This window comes from Teleopsis dalmanni, chromosome 1, assembly GCF_002237135.1.
Source record: "Teleopsis dalmanni isolate 2A chromosome 1, ASM223713v2, whole genome shotgun sequence".
NCBI classification, from domain to species: domain Eukaryota; kingdom Metazoa; phylum Arthropoda; class Insecta; order Diptera; family Diopsidae; genus Teleopsis; species Teleopsis dalmanni.
Genome location: NC_051846.1, coordinates 110,691,592 through 110,711,838, shown reverse-complemented (window position 1 = coordinate 110,711,838; position 20,247 = coordinate 110,691,592). Strand labels below are relative to the sequence as shown.

General features: G+C 36.3%; 4 protein-coding genes across 4 annotated transcripts; 3 read left to right on the top strand and 1 right to left on the bottom strand.

Moving 5' to 3' along the window:
- Positions 1 to 860: 860 nt before the first annotated feature.
- On the top strand, positions 861 to 2,965 carry LOC119665544. Its single transcript, XM_038074771.1, has 2 exons — positions 861 to 867; positions 1,041 to 2,965. The coding sequence occupies exons 1-2, from the start codon at positions 861 to 863 to the stop codon at positions 2,963 to 2,965; spliced, it is 1,932 nt and encodes a 643-aa protein (XP_037930699.1).
- A 1,440-nt stretch (positions 2,966 to 4,405) lies between these two features.
- LOC119665543 lies at positions 4,406 to 8,044 on the top strand. The gene is made up of 2 exons (XM_038074770.1): positions 4,406 to 4,850; positions 6,120 to 8,044. The coding sequence occupies exons 1-2, from the start codon at positions 4,406 to 4,408 to the stop codon at positions 8,042 to 8,044; spliced, it is 2,370 nt and encodes a 789-aa protein (XP_037930698.1).
- A 1,440-nt stretch (positions 8,045 to 9,484) lies between these two features.
- Positions 9,485 to 13,015, top strand: LOC119665542 (probable cationic amino acid transporter). The gene is made up of 6 exons (XM_038074769.1): positions 9,485 to 9,929; positions 11,478 to 11,661; positions 11,714 to 12,294; positions 12,355 to 12,520; positions 12,582 to 12,798; positions 12,869 to 13,015. The coding sequence occupies exons 1-6, from the start codon at positions 9,485 to 9,487 to the stop codon at positions 13,013 to 13,015; spliced, it is 1,740 nt and encodes a 579-aa protein (XP_037930697.1).
- Positions 13,016 to 17,684: 4,669 nt separating this feature from the next.
- Positions 17,685 to 19,456, bottom strand: LOC119665541. The gene is made up of 2 exons (XM_038074768.1): positions 19,040 to 19,456; positions 17,685 to 17,882 (listed from the first exon to the last, which is right to left on the bottom strand). Exons 1-2 carry the CDS (start codon positions 19,454 to 19,456, stop codon positions 17,685 to 17,687), a joined length of 615 nt encoding a protein of 204 aa, XP_037930696.1.
- Between the last annotated feature and the right edge of the window lie 791 nt (positions 19,457 to 20,247).

Sequence of the window (20,247 nt, the reverse complement as noted above, 5' to 3'; positions counted from 1 at the left end):
CAACCCAATGTTGACTTTCGTCAACCTTGCACATATACGGTACTTCAAAATATAAAAACAATATTAATTTACAGTTTTTTGGCTTCACGATTGAACTAGCATTCTCGATCGCTCTCTTGCATTTCAAGTTCCAAATGAACAGCACGCGTTTTATTTTGAGTCTAAAATTACATTTCGAAGTTATTGTTTAAATTTTAATTTCTTAAATTAAGTGTAAATTAATTTAAATAAAATACAAACTGTTGTAATTTTCGTTTTTTATAACTTTAACGTAAATAAATACAAAAACTATTGTATTTTTCATTGGCGCCCGTGCAGGGACTTGAAATAAAATAATTTAAAAAAAAATTAAACTAAATTTCGTGAACATATTCTAGAGCTGCAACTGGCAGCATCGTGATATTAGTTCGTTTTTCATGGTTTAGTTTCCGCGTGTGAAGTGGTTGTGAAGTGAATATCAGTAAAATTGAGTAAAAGGAAAATTCCGCAAGCAGTAACTGGATTTGTAAAATACCAGCATCAGCTAATGAAAAACCGCTACTGTAAAATAAAACACGTGCAGACTGCTGCTATACTGTTCGTCATTGCTGTTCGCTGCCAGCAGATCGCTGCTGTCATTCACTGCTTTTGCTCTTCATCGCGGTTCGCTGCTACTATATTTCGCTGTTATTTTTTTTTTTTTCAGCTGCCGTGGCGGTGGCGGCTACCACCTGCTGCTGCTCTGCAGCAACTGCAGCTGCTTGTTGGCGAGCTAAAAGGTTTTGTTGAGCAATGAATTGTGCTTGCTGCTAAGCTATTAAAGCAGCTGCTCTGCAGTAACTGCAGCTGCTTGTTGGCGAGCTAAAAGGTTTTGTTGAGCAATGAATTGTGCTTGCTGCTGAGCTATTAAAGCAGAATTAGCCGCTTGTGGTGCTGGTAGAGAGAAATTAAATGGAAAAGCCATTGCTGGCATTTGTTGACTAACAGCAGTTGCTGAAGCGGTGTGTATTGGTAGTACCATACTCTTTTACACCAATATTCTACTAACACTCCTCAAACAGGTTTATCTTATAATCCAGGACAACCTATTATTTCTCGTGCCTCTGTGAATCATAGTTCATCGAATGACGATCAAATTATTCTAGCCACTGCAGTCATAACCATTCAAGGAAAATCTGGAGATTATCAGCTGGCCAGAGCACTGTTCGATTCCGGTTCTCAAGTCAACTTTATAACCGAGGAACTTGCACAACGACTGCAAATAAAAAAAGAAGCGAAAACTCTAAACCTAATTGGCATTGGTGAAACAAACTCCACAGTACGGCAAAAATTACATGCCACTGTGAGATCACGTATTAACTCTTATGAGTTTTCTACTGATTTTTGGGTAATGCCTTCAATCTCCACTTACCAACCCGACAAATTTGTGTCAATGAGTAATTGGAATGTTCCTTCCAATCTTTCACTTGCTGATCCACACTTTCACAAATCGCAAAAGATAGATCTTCTACTTGGTGCCGAAAGCTTTTTCGAACTGTTGTCGATTGGACAAATAAAACAAGGTACTAATTTTCCAACGCTCCAGAAAACATTACTTGGATGGATTGTATCTGGAAGATTCAAACATGCCGAAAGCCCCAATGCTAAAATTTGCAATCTAATAAGCTCAGATAAAGAAAAGTTGACAGATGACTGTTCCTTAAACTCTCTTGTACAAAAATTCTGGGAATTAGAAGAAATTCCTAAGGAGATTAAGGTTAAGAAATATACTGCGGAACAACAACTTTGCGAGACAAAATTCGTCAGCACTGTTCAACGTACACTGTCTGGCAGGTTTAAGGTGAAACTCCCCTTTAAATCTGATCCAAGTCTTTTAGGATTCTCATTCCAGGCAGCAAAAAGCCGTTTTCTATCATTAGAGCGCAAACGTTCTCAAGACTCCATCTTACAGAATCTCTATATGGATTTTATGAAAGAATATCGGAACTTAGGTCATATGACACCAACCAACGAGAATTTTTCTGCAACCCCTCACTACTTCATACCCCATCAATATGTTCTGCGACCACAGAGCACCTCTACTAAGCTTCGGGTTGTATTCGACGCGTCAAGTCGAACATCTTCGCAGATGTCATTGAATGATCTACTAATGGTCGGCCCGATCGTGCAAGATTTATATTCAATTCTGATTCGTTTCCGCATGCATAAGTATGCAATAACTGCTGACATTGTTAAAATGTACCGTCAAATTGAAGTTGACGAGGCAGACAGAACTTTCCAACTTAAACTTTGGAGAGAAAATTCGTCCGACGAACTGAAGGTGTACAAATTAAACACTGTGACTTATGGTACGTCATCTGCACCAATCCTAGCTTCTCGCTGCTTAACCCATTTGAGCGATATTTATCAACTTACTTATCCTAGGGAAGCAAACTCAATACGCAATGACTTTTATGTCGATGATTTGCTTACTGGATCTGATAATTTTGAAAATTTAGAAACAATTCGAAAAGAAGTCAGTTATATTCTCAATGAAGCAGGATTTCAATTAGCGAAATGGTTCTCAAACCACTCAGCCTATGAAAGCACCGAGCTGTTAGAAAAACCGTTGAAAATCAATGACAGTGATATTACAAAGGCCCTTGGAATCCATTGGTTGCCAAAGAGTGATATTTTCAAATTTCATTTAGAAGAAAAATTCAATCATTTACGAGCCAGAAAGAGAAATATATTGTCGGTTTCAGCTCGACTTTTCAACCCCCTCGGTTTAATTTGTCCAATTATCACTAAAGCAAAAATATTGTTGCAAGAACTTTGGCTTCAAAAACTTGATTGGGATGAATCGATACCTATGCACCTTGACACCAGTTGGCAAGCCATCAAAGCGGATTTATCTTCACTGGATTCTATCGCAATTCCACGGTTTCGCAGACGCCTCGATAAGAGCTTATGGCTGTTGTATTTACATCCGAACTCGCGACTCTAATGGTATCCATACAGCGTTGCTCACTGCTAAATCAAGGGTTGCTCCGCTCAGTACAAAGTCTTTACCCAGACTCGAATTATGTGCAGCTCACCTTCTGGCTAAACTATGGACTCGAGTACAGTCACTCATTTCTTGTGCCGTCAAGATTGCATATTTTTGGACTGACTCGGAAATTACATTATAATGGATCAAGAGTCATCCGTCTACACTCACAACATTAGTGGCAAATCGAGTCTCAGAAATTCAAGAATGGTCAAACGACGTTTTGTGGAGACACGTTCCGTCAAAACAAAATCCAGCAGACATAGTTTCCAGAGGTTGTACTGTCAACGAGCTTAATACCTCAATCTGGTTCAAAGGTCCCCCATATTTGCTTCAAGATGCCACTAACTGGCCAAAAAATAGTCATTTTCCACTATCAACACATGAAAAAAGTTTGGAGAAACGAAAGGTCAAGGTCGGACTTTTAGCAGTTGAAATTGAAACTAATGTCATTTCAAAACTAATCTGTAGCCAATTATCTTACCCAAGACTGCTGAGAATTTTCGCGTACATTCTACGTTTTATCACTAAGAAAAATGAGAGAGCCAACGCTCTTATTCCGACCACAAAGGAGCTTAATTGGGCATTCTTGAAAATCGTTGAATTCATTCAAAATCACAAATTCAGGGATGAGATCGAAAAAATTAAGAAGTCGCATAAATTGCCAGTTAGCATTCAGAAACTAACTCCGTTCATTCATACAGTCCAAGATGGTTCTCGAACATGCAATTTGCTTCGTGTAGGAAGTCGTCTACTAAACGCACCACTTTCTTATGATTCAAAATTTCCCTTGCTGTTACCAAAAAAATTGCATTTTGTCGAGATTTATTTACGATTTCTCCATACAACCAATTGTTATGCTGGTCCAAAAGCCTTAGAAGTGCTGCTTCGTGAAAAAATTTGGGTCATAAATTCAAGCAAGGCATGCAGTAAAACCGTAAGAGCATGCATACATTGTTTTCGATACAAACCTAAGCTGTTGACCCAAGTAATGGGAAACTTACCTGCAGATTGGTTAAAGGCACTACGACCCTTTTTAATTAGCGGTGTCGATTTTTGTGGGCCTGTATACACTACTTTGAAAATTCGTGGTCGACCACCAGTTAAAATGTATATCGCAGTGTTTGTTTGTTTCACGTCAAAGGCTATACATTTAGAACTTGTAACAGATCTGACAACTAACTGTTTTATTTTTTGTCTTAAAAGGTTTGCCGGAAGACGAGGACTCCCAGAAAAAATCTATTGCGACAATGCGAAAAATTTTGTAGTTGCCGATCGCAAGCTGAAAGAGCTGATAGAGGCGTTTCGAGAGCACAAGGACGATCTGGCATACTATGCTGCACAAAGGGGCATAGAGTTTGTCTTCATACCACCCGGGGCACTTCATTTCGGAGGATTATGGGAAGCGGCGGTAAAGTCGGCAAAACACCACATACAATGAACAACCAACAGTTCGCTCCTTACCAGCGAAGAACTGCAAACAGTGCTCATAGAGGTAGAAGCCCTGCTAAATTCTCGTCCACTCAGTCCATTGAGTCAAGACCCAAACGACAAAGAGGCGCTAACACCAGCACACCTGTTGATAGGAGGTACTCTCCACACGCTGCCGCAAGAATCCGCGCAAGGCGTCTCCGACAACAAATTGAGCACTTTGAAACGTTGGCGTCTGTTATGCGAGCTCAAATGGAGGTTTTGGCAGGTCTGGTCGAAAGATTACATCCTACAGCTGCATCCCAAGAACAAGTGGGTGTTCGAGCAGCCGAATCTCGCAGTCGGCCGACTAGTCGTCGTCCAAGAAGACAACCTTCCCTCTCACCAGTAGAAGCTCGGAAGGATGGAAGCCGTAATTACAGGTCGCGACAATAAAGTCAGGGTCGTTGACGTCAATACCAGCAACGGAATTCTGAGGCGTCCAGTTCACAAATTAGCGGTGCTGCCGGAAAATTGAACACATAATCGTGCTTCAACGCGGCCGGTGTTGAATGTTTACATTTTTTGCTATGATAAATTTGCTTTCATTTTAAAGTAGTTAAAATAACGCGCGTGCTGCTCATTTTTTTATGGTCAATATGCAACCCAATGTTAACTTTCGTCAACCTTGCACATATACGGTACTTCAAAATATAAAAACAATATTAATTTACAGTTTTTTGGCTTCACGATTGAACTAGCATTCTCGATCGCTCTCTTGCATTTCAAGTTCCAAATGAACAGCACGCGTTTTATTTTGAATCTAAAATTACATTTCGAAGTTATTGTTTAAATTTTAATTTCTTAAATTAAGTGTAAATTAATTTAAATAAAATACAAACTGTTGTAATTTTCGTTTTTTATAACTTTAACGTAAATAAATACAAAAACTATTGTATTTTTCATTGGCGCCCGTGCAGGGACTTGAAATAAAATAATTTAAAAAAAAATTAAACTAAATTTCGTGAACATATTCTAGAGCTGCAACTGGCAGCATCGTGATATTAGTTCGTTTTTCATGGTTTAGTTTCCGCGTGTGAAGTGGTTGTGAAGTGAATATCAGTAAAATTGAGTAAAAGGAAAATTCCGCAAGCAGTAACTGGATTTGTAAAATACCAGCATCAGCTAATGAAAAACCGCTACTGTAAAATAAAACACGTGCAGACTGCTGCTATACTGTTCGTCATTGCTGTTCGCTGCCAGCAGATCGCTGCTGTCATTCACTGCTTTTGCTCTTCATCGCGGTTCGCTGCTACTATATTTCGCTGTTATTTTTTTTTTTTTCAGCTGCCGTGGCGGTGGCGGCTACCACCTGCTGCTGCTCTGCAGCAACTGCAGCTGCTTGTTGGCGAGCTAAAAGGTTTTGTTGAGCAATGAATTGTGCTTGCTGCTAAGCTATTAAAGCAGCTGCTCTGCAGTAACTGCAGCTGCTTGTTGGCGAGCTAAAAGGTTTTGTTGAGCAATGAATTGTGCTTGCTGCTGAGCTATTAAAGCAGAATTAGCCGCTTGTGGTGCTGGTAGAGAGAAATTAAATGGAAAAGCCATTGCTGGCATTTGTTGACTAACAGCAGTTGCTGAAGCGGTGTGTATTGGTAGTACCATACTCTTTTACACCAATATTCTACTAACACTCCTCAAACAGGTTTATCTTATAATCCAGGACAACCTATTATTTCTCGTGCCTCTGTGAATCATAGTTCATCGAATGACGATCAAATTATTCTAGCCACTGCAGTCATAACCATTCAAGGAAAATCTGGAGATTATCAGCTGGCCAGAGCACTGTTCGATTCCGGTTCTCAAGTCAACTTTATAACCGAGGAACTTGCACAACGACTGCAAATAAAAAAAGAAGCGAAAACTCTAAACCTAATTGGCATTGGTGAAACAAACTCCACAGTACGGCAAAAATTACATGCCACTGTGAGATCACGTATTAACTCTTATGAGTTTTCTACTGATTTTTGGGTAATGCCTTCAATCTCCACTTACCAACCCGACAAATTTGTGTCAATGAGTAATTGGAATGTTCCTTCCAATCTTTCACTTGCTGATCCACACTTTCACAAATCGCAAAAGATAGATCTTCTACTTGGTGCCGAAAGCTTTTTCGAACTGTTGTCGATTGGACAAATAAAACAAGGTACTAATTTTCCAACGCTCCAGAAAACATTACTTGGATGGATTGTATCTGGAAGATTCAAACATGCCGAAAGCCCCAATGCTAAAATTTGCAATCTAATAAGCTCAGATAAAGAAAAGTTGACAGATGACTGTTCCTTAAACTCTCTTGTACAAAAATTCTGGGAATTAGAAGAAATTCCTAAGGAGATTAAGGTTAAGAAATATACTGCGGAACAACAACTTTGCGAGACAAAATTCGTCAGCACTGTTCAACGTACACTGTCTGGCAGGTTTAAGGTGAAACTCCCCTTTAAATCTGATCCAAGTCTTTTAGGATTCTCATTCCAGGCAGCAAAAAGCCGTTTTCTATCATTAGAGCGCAAACGTTCTCAAGACTCCATCTTACAGAATCTCTATATGGATTTTATGAAAGAATATCGGAACTTAGGTCATATGACACCAACCAACGAGAATTTTTCTGCAACCCCTCACTACTTCATACCCCATCAATATGTTCTGCGACCACAGAGCACCTCTACTAAGCTTCGGGTTGTATTCGACGCGTCAAGTCGAACATCTTCGCAGATGTCATTGAATGATCTACTAATGGTCGGCCCGATCGTGCAAGATTTATATTCAATTCTGATTCGTTTCCGCATGCATAAGTATGCAATAACTGCTGACATTGTTAAAATGTACCGTCAAATTGAAGTTGACGAGGCAGACAGAACTTTCCAACTTAAACTTTGGAGAGAAAATTCGTCCGACGAACTGAAGGTGTACAAATTAAACACTGTGACTTATGGTACGTCATCTGCACCAATCCTAGCTTCTCGCTGCTTAACCCATTTGAGCGATATTTATCAACTTACTTATCCTAGGGAAGCAAACTCAATACGCAATGACTTTTATGTCGATGATTTGCTTACTGGATCTGATAATTTTGAAAATTTAGAAACAATTCGAAAAGAAGTCAGTTATATTCTCAATGAAGCAGGATTTCAATTAGCGAAATGGTTCTCAAACCACTCAGCCTATGAAAGCACCGAGCTGTTAGAAAAACCGTTGAAAATCAATGACAGTGATATTACAAAGGCCCTTGGAATCCATTGGTTGCCAAAGAGTGATATTTTCAAATTTCATTTAGAAGAAAAATTCAATCATTTACGAGCCAGAAAGAGAAATATATTGTCGGTTTCAGCTCGACTTTTCAACCCCCTCGGTTTAATTTGTCCAATTATCACTAAAGCAAAAATATTGTTGCAAGAACTTTGGCTTCAAAAACTTGATTGGGATGAATCGATACCTATGCACCTTGACACCAGTTGGCAAGCCATCAAAGCGGATTTATCTTCACTGGATTCTATCGCAATTCCACGGTTTCGCAGACGCCTCGATAAGAGCTTATGGCTGTTGTATTTACATCCGAACTCGCGACTCTAATGGTATCCATACAGCGTTGCTCACTGCTAAATCAAGGGTTGCTCCGCTCAGTACAAAGTCTTTACCCAGACTCGAATTATGTGCAGCTCACCTTCTGGCTAAACTATGGACTCGAGTACAGTCACTCATTTCTTGTGCCGTCAAGATTGCATATTTTTGGACTGACTCGGAAATTACATTATAATGGATCAAGAGTCATCCGTCTACACTCACAACATTAGTGGCAAATCGAGTCTCAGAAATTCAAGAATGGTCAAACGACGTTTTGTGGAGACACGTTCCGTCAAAACAAAATCCAGCAGACATAGTTTCCAGAGGTTGTACTGTCAACGAGCTTAATACCTCAATCTGGTTCAAAGGTCCCCCATATTTGCTTCAAGATGCCACTAACTGGCCAAAAAATAGTCATTTTCCACTATCAACACATGAAAAAAGTTTGGAGAAACGAAAGGTCAAGGTCGGACTTTTAGCAGTTGAAATTGAAACTAATGTCATTTCAAAACTAATCTGTAGCCAATTATCTTACCCAAGACTGCTGAGAATTTTCGCGTACATTCTACGTTTTATCACTAAGAAAAATGAGAGAGCCAACGCTCTTATTCCGACCACAAAGGAGCTTAATTGGGCATTCTTGAAAATCGTTGAATTCATTCAAAATCACAAATTCAGGGATGAGATCGAAAAAATTAAGAAGTCGCATAAATTGCCAGTTAGCATTCAGAAACTAACTCCGTTCATTCATACAGTCCAAGATGGTTCTCGAACATGCAATTTGCTTCGTGTAGGAAGTCGTCTACTAAACGCACCACTTTCTTATGATTCAAAATTTCCCTTGCTGTTACCAAAAAAATTGCATTTTGTCGAGATTTATTTACGATTTCTCCATACAACCAATTGTTATGCTGGTCCAAAAGCCTTAGAAGTGCTGCTTCGTGAAAAAATTTGGGTCATAAATTCAAGCAAGGCATGCAGTAAAACCGTAAGAGCATGCATACATTGTTTTCGATACAAACCTAAGCTGTTGACCCAAGTAATGGGAAACTTACCTGCAGATTGGTTAAAGGCACTACGACCCTTTTTAATTAGCGGTGTCGATTTTTGTGGGCCTGTATACACTACTTTGAAAATTCGTGGTCGACCACCAGTTAAAATGTATATCGCAGTGTTTGTTTGTTTCACGTCAAAGGCTATACATTTAGAACTTGTAACAGATCTGACAACTAACTGTTTTATTTTTTGTCTTAAAAGGTTTGCCGGAAGACGAGGACTCCCAGAAAAAATCTATTGCGACAATGCGAAAAATTTTGTAGTTGCCGATCGCAAGCTGAAAGAGCTGATAGAGGCGTTTCGAGAGCACAAGGACGATCTGGCATACTATGCTGCACAAAGGGGCATAGAGTTTGTCTTCATACCACCCGGGGCACTTCATTTCGGAGGATTATGGGAAGCGGCGGTAAAGTCGGCAAAACACCACATACAATGAACAACCAACAGTTCGCTCCTTACCAGCGAAGAACTGCAAACAGTGCTCATAGAGGTAGAAGCCCTGCTAAATTCTCGTCCACTCAGTCCATTGAGTCAAGACCCAAACGACAAAGAGGCGCTAACACCAGCACACCTGTTGATAGGAGGTACTCTCCACACGCTGCCGCAAGAATCCGCGCAAGGCGTCTCCGACAACAAATTGAGCACTTTGAAACGTTGGCGTCTGTTATGCGAGCTCAAATGGAGGTTTTGGCAGGTCTGGTCGAAAGATTACATCCTACAGCTGCATCCCAAGAACAAGTGGGTGTTCGAGCAGCCGAATCTCGCAGTCGGCCGACTAGTCGTCGTCCAAGAAGACAACCTTCCCTCTCACCAGTAGAAGCTCGGAAGGATGGAAGCCGTAATTACAGGTCGCGACAATAAAGTCAGGGTCGTTGACGTCAATACCAGCAACGGAATTCTGAGGCGTCCAGTTCACAAATTAGCGGTGCTGCCGGAAAATTGAACACATAATCGTGCTTCAACGCGGCCGGTGTTGAATGTTTACATTTTTTGCTATGATAAATTTGCTTTCATTTTAAAGTAGTTAAAATAACGCGCGTGCTGCTCATTTTTTTATGGTCAATATGCAACCCAATGTTAACTTTCGTCAACCTTGCACATATACGGTACTTCAAAATATAAAAACAATATTAATTTACAGTTTTTTGGCTTCACGATTGAACTAGCATTCTCGATCGCTCTCTTGCATTTCAAGTTCTAAATGAACAGCACGCGTTTTATTTTGAGTCTAAAATTACATTTCGAAGTTATTGTTTAAATTTTTATTTCTTAAATTAAGTGTAAATTAATTTAAATAAAATACAAATTGTTGTAATTTTCGTTTTTTATAACTTTAACGTAAATAAATACCTAAACTATTGTATTTTTCATTGATTAGCCGCATAATAATCAAAGCAAGCAAAATTGTTTGTACATTTATTTATATGTGTATACTGCTCTATCTCTTGAGACATCTTTCCCGGCGACATTTAGATTTACTTTCAACGCAAAGTAGCACGGCAAATGACAAAATCGCAATTACCTTACCAAAAATTAAAATAAAAATATAAGAAAACAAATAAACATTGTTCGTACATGAGTACAAGAAGTACATTGTGCTTTTAGTTCGACAAGAGACAAGAGACAAGTTAGGCGAAGTAAAAAAACTGTAAGACATAATATTTCACAAAATGCAAGTACCGGAGCATATTGTATCGCTTTATGTGGCGACATGCGGACAAAATGGACCTGGCCTAGGTTCTGATGAGAAGGACGCAGCAACTTCACAGATCATTAATTTGGCGACGGTGGAGTGGCCTAGGGAATAGTAGAAATCCATATAGGGTGTAATGTAGCTGTGTGAATGATGCGTGTATATTTTTTTTTTTTTGGTGAATGTGACAGGAACTGGGACGATTCAAGCTATGACAACGTTCTTTCACAATCGTTTGATGCAGCTGACCATGTATGTTTGCTCCTATGGCTGACTTCCTTCTAATATATACAGGTGCCATGAATTTTTGTTGATGTCCGCGGTTGTTGCTGGGCGTGAGAAGAATCACCCCCAAAACCGGCGAGCATACCGGGCTGGCCACCATGTCACCGCTCCACTTTCACTTCAAAATTACTTCGCCCACCGAAAACCGGACACAACAAAGTGTATAAATCAGGCTGGAGAATACTTTAAAAACAATAAAACAATTTTTGATGATAAATATTAGCATTTTCATCATTAGGCCAGAATTATATATAGCAGCCCTCGTAAACCTATAAGTAACGATTTAAAATGATTTTATTAATATAATTAAATTTTAATAAAGAATTTAAAGATAGTATGTAGCATATAAATATATTAATGTGTAAGTAAATGCATCTAACTTAGTTTTCTCATTTAATGTACTTTAAGTTCCTTATGATCATATTAACTCTGGTGCTGCGTTAGTGCAAATGTGGTCCTATGTTGCAGCGCCAAAATGCCGGGTAATTGTAGCAATAGGAGCAACAGCTGGATTGTCGGTTGCCATGTTTGGATCAATGTTTCCTATGCCACGTGTTATATATGCTATGGCGCAGGATGGACTTATTTTGAAGTAAGTGTACATTACCTAAACATTTCTTAATAAAAATGCATTTTGTCTTTAGACAACTGTCTCATCTTTGGCAGCGTACTAATGTTCCTGGCTTAGCAACAATATGCAGTGGTATTGCCGCAGCTGTTGTGGCTTTAACAGTACGTTTAGAAATTTTAGTTGAAATGATGTCCATTGGCACATTGTTAGCTTATACATTAGTTTCCACTTGTGTACTGGTGTTAAGATATCAACCACATAGTACTTCTCTTGTTGAACTTTTACCAGCACAATTAAGAATACCATTGACACCTGGTGCTGCATCAAACCCAAATGCTACAACAGCTGAAGTCTTACATACCAATAAGTTAACCATAAAACGTGTTACTCGTGGTATATCAGATTCCGACGATTCTTTTATTGATGATAGTCCAGAGGGTTATTTGGGACGTGATGATCAATTTTTAGTATCTGATCGTTCTGAAAACAAATTTTATGGAAGTGTACATGGAGCGCCACCAGGACCTACTGGCCAAGCTACTGCTTTTGATACAATGGGATTCAATTTCTTAACTAGAAAACTTAGCGAATACACTTACCTTTGTCCAGGATTTTTCCCTTGGATTAATCCAGGTCAAGCTACAGCAGACAGTGGTAAATCAATGACTTTTAATACAAAAAAATATTAATTTTGTTTTATGATTCAATTTTAAGGCATGTACGTTACTAAACTTGTTGGTATTATGTTTAGTCTAATATTTTTATTGGATCTATTCGCGGCTATTGGTTGGTCTGGCGGATTAGCTGCAACATTTTATTTTTTAATAATTATCGGCATTTTTGTGATACTACTAATTATATCGAGGCAACCACAAAACAGGTACTTTCGAAAAGCTTTTAATACATAATTTTGCTGAACACTCTCATTATATATTTCTCAGATATGCACTCGCATTTCTAACGCCAGGACTTCCATTTATTCCAGCAATTGCTATTACTGTTAATATTTATTTAATATTTAAATTAAGCATATTAACATTAGTTAGATTTACATTCTGGATGACGTTAGGATTTATAATGTACTTTTATTACGGCATTACGCACAGCACTCTAGAGCAAACTACAGATGAAATTGAACTTCATATAGATAAAGATTACGTAAGTTTAATATAAACATAAACTAGAATATACATCCTTTCATATTACTACTTTACATTACATTTTTTAGAGCAAAAATCTTGAAGAAAAGGCTGTATGGGATGAACAATCATACATATCCCAAAGCACCGAACCAGTATGGGTTGGTAAAGAAGCAAAACATTCCACAAGTAAGTGCCTAATTCAAATACAATTACATGTTACTTTTAATCCGTAATTAAAAGAGAACTATATTCGTATTTCAGCAAAAGTTTCAAATTTATTTTTATTTATTTTTTGTGTAATTATTGACTATTAAGAATATTGCTTAACATCCATAACTAGTTGCTTTTACAAATATTCATTGGTTTAGTTCTTTATATATAAAATTTAAATTTCAACTTGATTTAAAACTTTGACTTTTGCAAGTGTTTTTAATTTTTTTTTCTTGAAAGTTAAATATCTAAAATAATAATTTTAAAAAGGAGTATTCGGAATATAAAAACTATAGTAACCAGCAGAAATGTTGGTAACTCGGGTGTGACAGAAGTATTCATAAAGATGGTCTTGTCAAAAATTATTAAAAAGTGATAAATATTTCATTAAAAAGGAGCGGTGAATACTTAAAGTACTAACAAGTCATCACAAAAAAAGAAAAAAAGTGAAATTAAAATTAACACGTACTTATAAACTTAAATAACTCTTAGTTATAAAGTGCAATCAGTGGAGTATCAAAAATTAAAAAAGTTGAGAAAGTTGAGAAAGTCTCTATAGTACATAAGAAATAAACAAGAAAAACAATATATAAACTCATAACATTTGTACAGTGCTTCATTTAGGCCGTGTACGAGTTAGAGTAAATTGAGAAAAAGTAAATTTAAATTTCCTAGGGGTTTTATGCACTGCACTTATGTAAATTTTTATTTGTTTATTTATTGTACTTTAATATTATTTATAGGTAAACCTATTTATAGGTTTATTTATTTATTCAAAATGGTAACACTTAATTTACCTAATTTTTATCTAATTCACCCTGCACAAAATTCTGGTAAATACCAATATTCGCTGTCTTACCTACATAATTTACTACTTCCCTTAACTTATTCGAACTCGCACACGGCTTCAGGCTCTTGTCCATTTATATTATTGAGTTCAAAAGCTGAATGTTTACATTATTATAATTTAATTTATATGTCAAAAAATCTATTAAAGAACTTTCATATCTTTACATATTAATTGCAACAAAAAATTAAGTATTATATAAAATAATTCTTTTAAAATAAAAAACGCGGAAAATTCAAAAAGCATTCTAAACAATGTTTGTGAAATAGTAAGCAATAGGCACATAGCATTATATAAATCCCAATAATAGACCTTTTCTTTTGTAAGCATATCATAAAAGAATAACTGCTTATTTAAAAAATAACATATGAAACAACTTAACTAATAAGCTCAAATGGTATGGTTGCCAAGACTAAAAACTCGTCTCTTGTGAACGACTTTTAAAAGTACATACACAACTTCTAGTTAAATGTCAACGAATGATTTGATTAATTACTTATATTTCGTGTCGGCATTGTTCGTAATAAATACGTTATTTTGTCTATTGATTATTTCACTGTTAAAAGGCATGAAAAATTATATTAATTTATTTATTCATTTAAAAGCATTACTGGACAACCCTTTTTATTGCAGTATCTTAAAGCTAACTTAAAGAAATAAAATAAAAAATAAAATAAAAAATGAAATAAAAAAAGTAATTAAAATGTAATATAACTTACGTAAAAAGTGTAAAATTAATTTACTGATTAACAGCAAAAAAGTAATAAAACAATTTGAATTATTTATTTAAGTTAATATCAATTACAATAAACATAAAAAAAAACAAACCAAAATCAATGAATAAAAGAAAAAGGAAAGAAATTAATAAAAACAGAATTCAAAAAACACAAGACAAATAAACGTGACGTCAAGACAATTCATTTTTGAACAGGTTTTTAAAAACTTCCGTGCTATCTGCATTTCTGGTTGTGCTTGAAAGAGCATTTCATATTCTAACAGACTGAATAAAAAAAAACTTAGTAGTGGAAGCAAAGTCATATCTGGGAATGATGAAAAGACAAGATCTGTTTGATCTAGTTGGCTGCAAGAAATCAAAAAGGTACTTCGGCGTAGTAGTGGACAGAAGTCTGAACAAAAACAAGCATAAATGAAACTACATATATTGTTCAATTTCACACCCTAGAATCGGGTTTCTATAAATATCTAAGTGATCGAAGAATCTAAGATCAAAAGTATATCGCATACTGCAGTTCACTAAGCATCGTAACTTATTGAGGGCTTTAACATCAAGTTTTGAGTACACTAAAGAGGAGTACATAACAATTGGATAGATCAGTTTTGTTATGTTTTAATAATGTATGTTTCTGTGAGATGACCAAATTTAGTAACTTGTTATGAAAAGTGTCTATATGACAAACAAAAATATAAAATTACATATAAAACGCATAACACGATGAAGACGCTGTTTTCGAACACCAAATCTAAAATAGATACTTTGGATAGACACAATGTGATTTATCAAATTAAATGTAAAGGTGAAGGATCCAACTTATGCAACCAAGTATATGTTGGTACAACAAAAAACAAGTTAAAGACGCGTATAACCGGACATAAACACAGTGTCAAATTTAAAAATAATATTGACTCAAAAACGGTACTGGCATCACACTGTATTACATCAAAACATGAGCCAGACCTTGATAACATAAAGGTGTTACACCAAGAAAATAATCAACAAAAACGCTTTTTCTTAGAGATGTTATACATCCTTCAAACTCCAAGTGACACCAGACTAAATTTCAAAAGTGACATACAACACTGTGCTCAGGTGTAAAAAAACACCTTCAACAAATCCGCAAGAGGATAAATATATTTTTCGTATATATTTGTTATTTTTATGATTCTTATAGTCACACTATTGTATATTTTCCAAATACATATGTATGTTTCATGTTTTCATGTTTCAATGTAAATGTAATTTATTATTGTTTCTATGTAATGTATACCTTAATATTAATTACAATGTATTTATATGTATATTCTAATGGAATTATAAAAACAAATTTTTTTTTTGTCTTTTTATGTTTGTTTTTATTAATAGTATTTGCAAGATGCGCCATAAAATTATTTGATTGAAGTATTCAAAAGTAAATTTAACATTTTCGCTTAATCAGATTTTTTATAAAAATTATTGTATCTTCGTTTTCTTAAATTATTTTTAAATTTTTAAAATAATGTATAATGTTCATATACATATTTATAATTTTTTTTCCAGTATTTTTTTATAGTATTTACAAAATACGAAATAAAATCAAATAATTAAATTAATCAAAAGTAAATTTAACATTTTTGTTTAATCAGATCTTCTATAAAAATTATTGTTTTTGTTTTTTAAATTATTGAATTCTTAAGTTTTTAATTTTGTTGAATTTAGAGTACTCACACTTGATGAACAAATTTATATATGATAGTTGAGAAATGTGACCAGCGGCTGAGTAATATTCGCATATGTAACATCCTTCGTTTTCGATTTTTTTCACATAAATAATTTATTCCATTAATCGATTTGCCTTTAATATTTTTGTTTTAACCTTTATTATTTTATTTAATTATTTTTATTCGAAATCTTAGTTTTTGTGATTAGTGTTTCTTTTTTAATTGCAAGTCAAGCTTTTTTAATTTTTTTGAATTTTTTTTTTTTATGTTTAAATAATTATTTATGAATGAAAAAATTTATGCATGATAGAAAAATTTGAATAAAGAAATGAATTTGATTTTATTTAATTAAATTTATTTAGCTTTTTGTTATTGTAATTCACACACACAAAAAGTCGCTGCACGTTTGATACACAAAAAAACATCTGATTAGTTTACCAATGTGACGATAGAACTCAACTAACTGAAGGTTAAGCAATTTTGTTGCTGTTGTTGTATCATTTGTAGTATTTTTGTTTTTTTAATATCACATCAACTTTATATTATTTTTAGTTTTATTTTTAATTAAATTTTCTTGAGAAAACTAATACGTTTTCCTTTATTAATAATACTTAATCAAAACTATGAAACTATGAATGTTCACTTCCACTTCCGCATTTAATTGAGTAAACACCAAATGTTGAGGCTTTTTGTTTTGTTTGTCTTTTTTGTTTTTGTTTTGTTTTTCAATAGAAAAGTATTTTAATGCAATACTTAATATTCAAAAGTCAGTCCGATTGTTTATAAATGTTGTTAATTTTAGTTTTAAAGTTGCCTGCAACTGCAGTTGATTTGTTGTTATATTCTATTCTACTGTACCTAATTCTTAATGTTTATTTATTATAAGTAATTCAATTTTGAGTACAATAATTATACAATAATAATAATACAATAATTAAAGATATTTCGAAGCGCTCAATCAATCACAATCAAATGTATTGCGCCAGACCGTTGATGTCCTTGATTACATTTTATTGCAGTTTTCAGAGTCCGGTGATATCGTTCAATCAAACCATTTGCTTGAGAACGACGTGAACTAGTTCAGACATGTTTGGCACCAATGAGTTTGGCCAGTTTATTAAACAGTGCTGCCTCGAACTGTCTTCCTTGATCTGCTATGATCTGCTTCGGAACGCCAAAGTGCATGATCCAACCATTGATGAGCGTTGTGGTCACCGTGCTGGCATGTATATCATCGATAGGGACTACCGCTGGCCATCTGGTAAACCGATCGATACATGTAAGGCAGTATCTGTAACCGTTTACGATGGTAGAGGCCCAATGAGGTCAATGTGAATTACAGCGAACCGCTCACTCGGAATGTCACAATTCAAAATCGCTGATCTGTTATGTTGCGTGACTTTTGCTCGTTAGCACGGAAGACATAATTTAACTCGCTCCGCAATGTCTTTAGCAATGCCTGGCCATTCGAAACGCTCTGCTATTTGCTTAATAGTAGCTCGCCGACCAGCATGTGCCAAATTATGTATTGAATAGAAGACGCGTTGTCTGAACTGTTCAGTTACAAAAGGACGCACACGATTTGATGATACATCGCATGCAATTTCCTTAGATGAGTTTAGAATGAGTATCCATTTCAATTAAAGTTCAGATTTATTCGTATTAGACAGAAAACCATTCGTTTCAAAGTCGGTTTTCTGACTTGCTGCTAATTGGTCAAGGTGAATTAATTCTTCATTGCTGACAGCTTCGGTACGTGACAGAAAATCGGCTACCGGGTTATTCTGGCCAGCTATATGCATAATGTCAGTTGTGAATTGACCGATGTAATCTAAATATCTCAGCTGGCGTGGCGATGTCGAATGCATACGTTATTGGCTTATGATCGGTAAAAATAGTGGAACGTCTACCTTCAATCGCATATTTAAAATATTTAACCGATTGATAAATCGCGAACTACTCACGGTCGTACGTGCTGTCCTTGACTTGGGTGTTCGTCAACCCCTTTGAGTAAAACCCCAAAGGCTCGAGTTGTCTTTGGTTGATTTGATTTAATGCAGCGCCAACCACTACGTTACTAGCATCTACGTGAAGTACGAGGTTTGCGTCTGGGATTGGGTGAACGATTGTTGTTGCATTAATTAAGGCTTCTTTGTATTCCGCAAATGCGCTATCTCCATCCGTGGTCTATTCAATAACAGTTTTGTTCTGTTTTTTGTTACCTTTAATTAAGTTTTGAAGCCGTCCCTGGATCTCTGCCGCTTTTGGAATAAAGCGGCGCTAAAAATTGATAATTACAATGAATCGACGTAGCTCAGGCACTACCCTTGGTTTTGGAAAATTTGCAATCGTTTCAATTTTCTTGCTTGGTGGACGGATTCCTTTATAATTAATGAGATGACCAAGGAATGTTACCTCTTCCTGTGCGAACACACATTTCGCAATGTTTATTTTCAGACCATGTTCCTGTAGTCGTTGTGGCACGCGGCGCACATGTTGAATGTGCACGTTTATTTTATCGGATGCGATGCAAATATCATCAATATAACATATGGCAAAGTTAAACCCGAAAAGAACTTGGTTCATGAACCTTTGAAATAATTATGCTACTAAATATTTAGTTGGCTCGACCATTCGCTCTTGGATGGTCTACAAATCCCTTGCTTCATCATATACTCGAACTCCTGCTTGGCAGTTTTTGCGGATTTAGCCGCCATGCACGAGAAAAAACAAGCTGACCAGCGGTGATAATCTGGTGACGAACCGTAGTCTTAGGCTCGTTATTGTAATTGTATGAAACAGGCATTGTCACCTCCTTAGATGAGTTTAGTAGCTCTTTGAATTTGTGGTCGTTCTGAATGAAAAAGACTGGCTCATATTCAGTATGTTCCGATGCACATTGGGTACTCAACTTTGTTTGCGTATCGCTCAAGCATCTACGTTTTACATCTACCACAAGACCGAAATGTTTCAAGAAATCGGCACCCAAGATTGGTTTTGAAACATTGGCGATTATAAAATCAAACTTCATACGAAGGCCCAAGTTCATTGATAGCAACTTGTTACCGCAGGTTGGAATAGCCGAATCATTTGCTGCATACAATGATTGCGTTGTTGTTTGTAGCTTGGAGTTTTTGAACCGAGATACTGGTAGTATTGAGGTATCAGCTCCAGTATCCATCAGGAATTTAAATTGTGTGTTTCGATCTGTGATGAGCAGGCGGCTAGACGTATTTACAAATTGGACTTAATCAGTATGGAGCGAACGATGTCGCTTGCGATCTGAAATTTGAGATCTCGTCCTGCTTCGTCTTTGTGCAGTTTTTATATCCGCAACCTGCTTACTCAAAGTATCTATGGCTTTCATGATATGATCATTATTCTGTGTAGCTGTGTTGACAACTACATAATTGTAGTTTCCAATTTCCAACATCAGATCTGCCTGTTGCACACATTTGTCCAAGTCAGCCTCCGAAATTGAAACGATTGCTCGCACTGCTTCTGGCAAACGATCCCGTCACAATTGTTTTATTGCTCGATCATTCATGGCGCCGCTGGCTAGATCTCGCATGGTGCACAACAAATGTGTTGGCTTGCTGTCACCTAACTGGCACTCGTGTACTAATCGCCGTAGTTTTCGATTTTCGGAACTTGCAAAATCTTGAATTAACCACTTCTTAATCGTTTCGTATTTTTCTACTACAGGGGGAGTACGAACGATGTTTGCGATATTCCTTAAAGTAGCTCTATCGAGACTTCCGACTACATGATCATACTTGGTTTGGTCTGTTGTTATTCCTGCATTTCGGAATTGGGATTCCATCGGAATAAAGTACAGGTGTGGATCCCTCTTGCAGAATGCTGGTGCTTTGATACCGATACGGCAAATGTCACCTCGAGGTTGTTCGTTTCTGTAAACATTTCGTACGTTACTATCTTCAGCCGTGTTGTTTCCATCCGGTGCGCTATTGT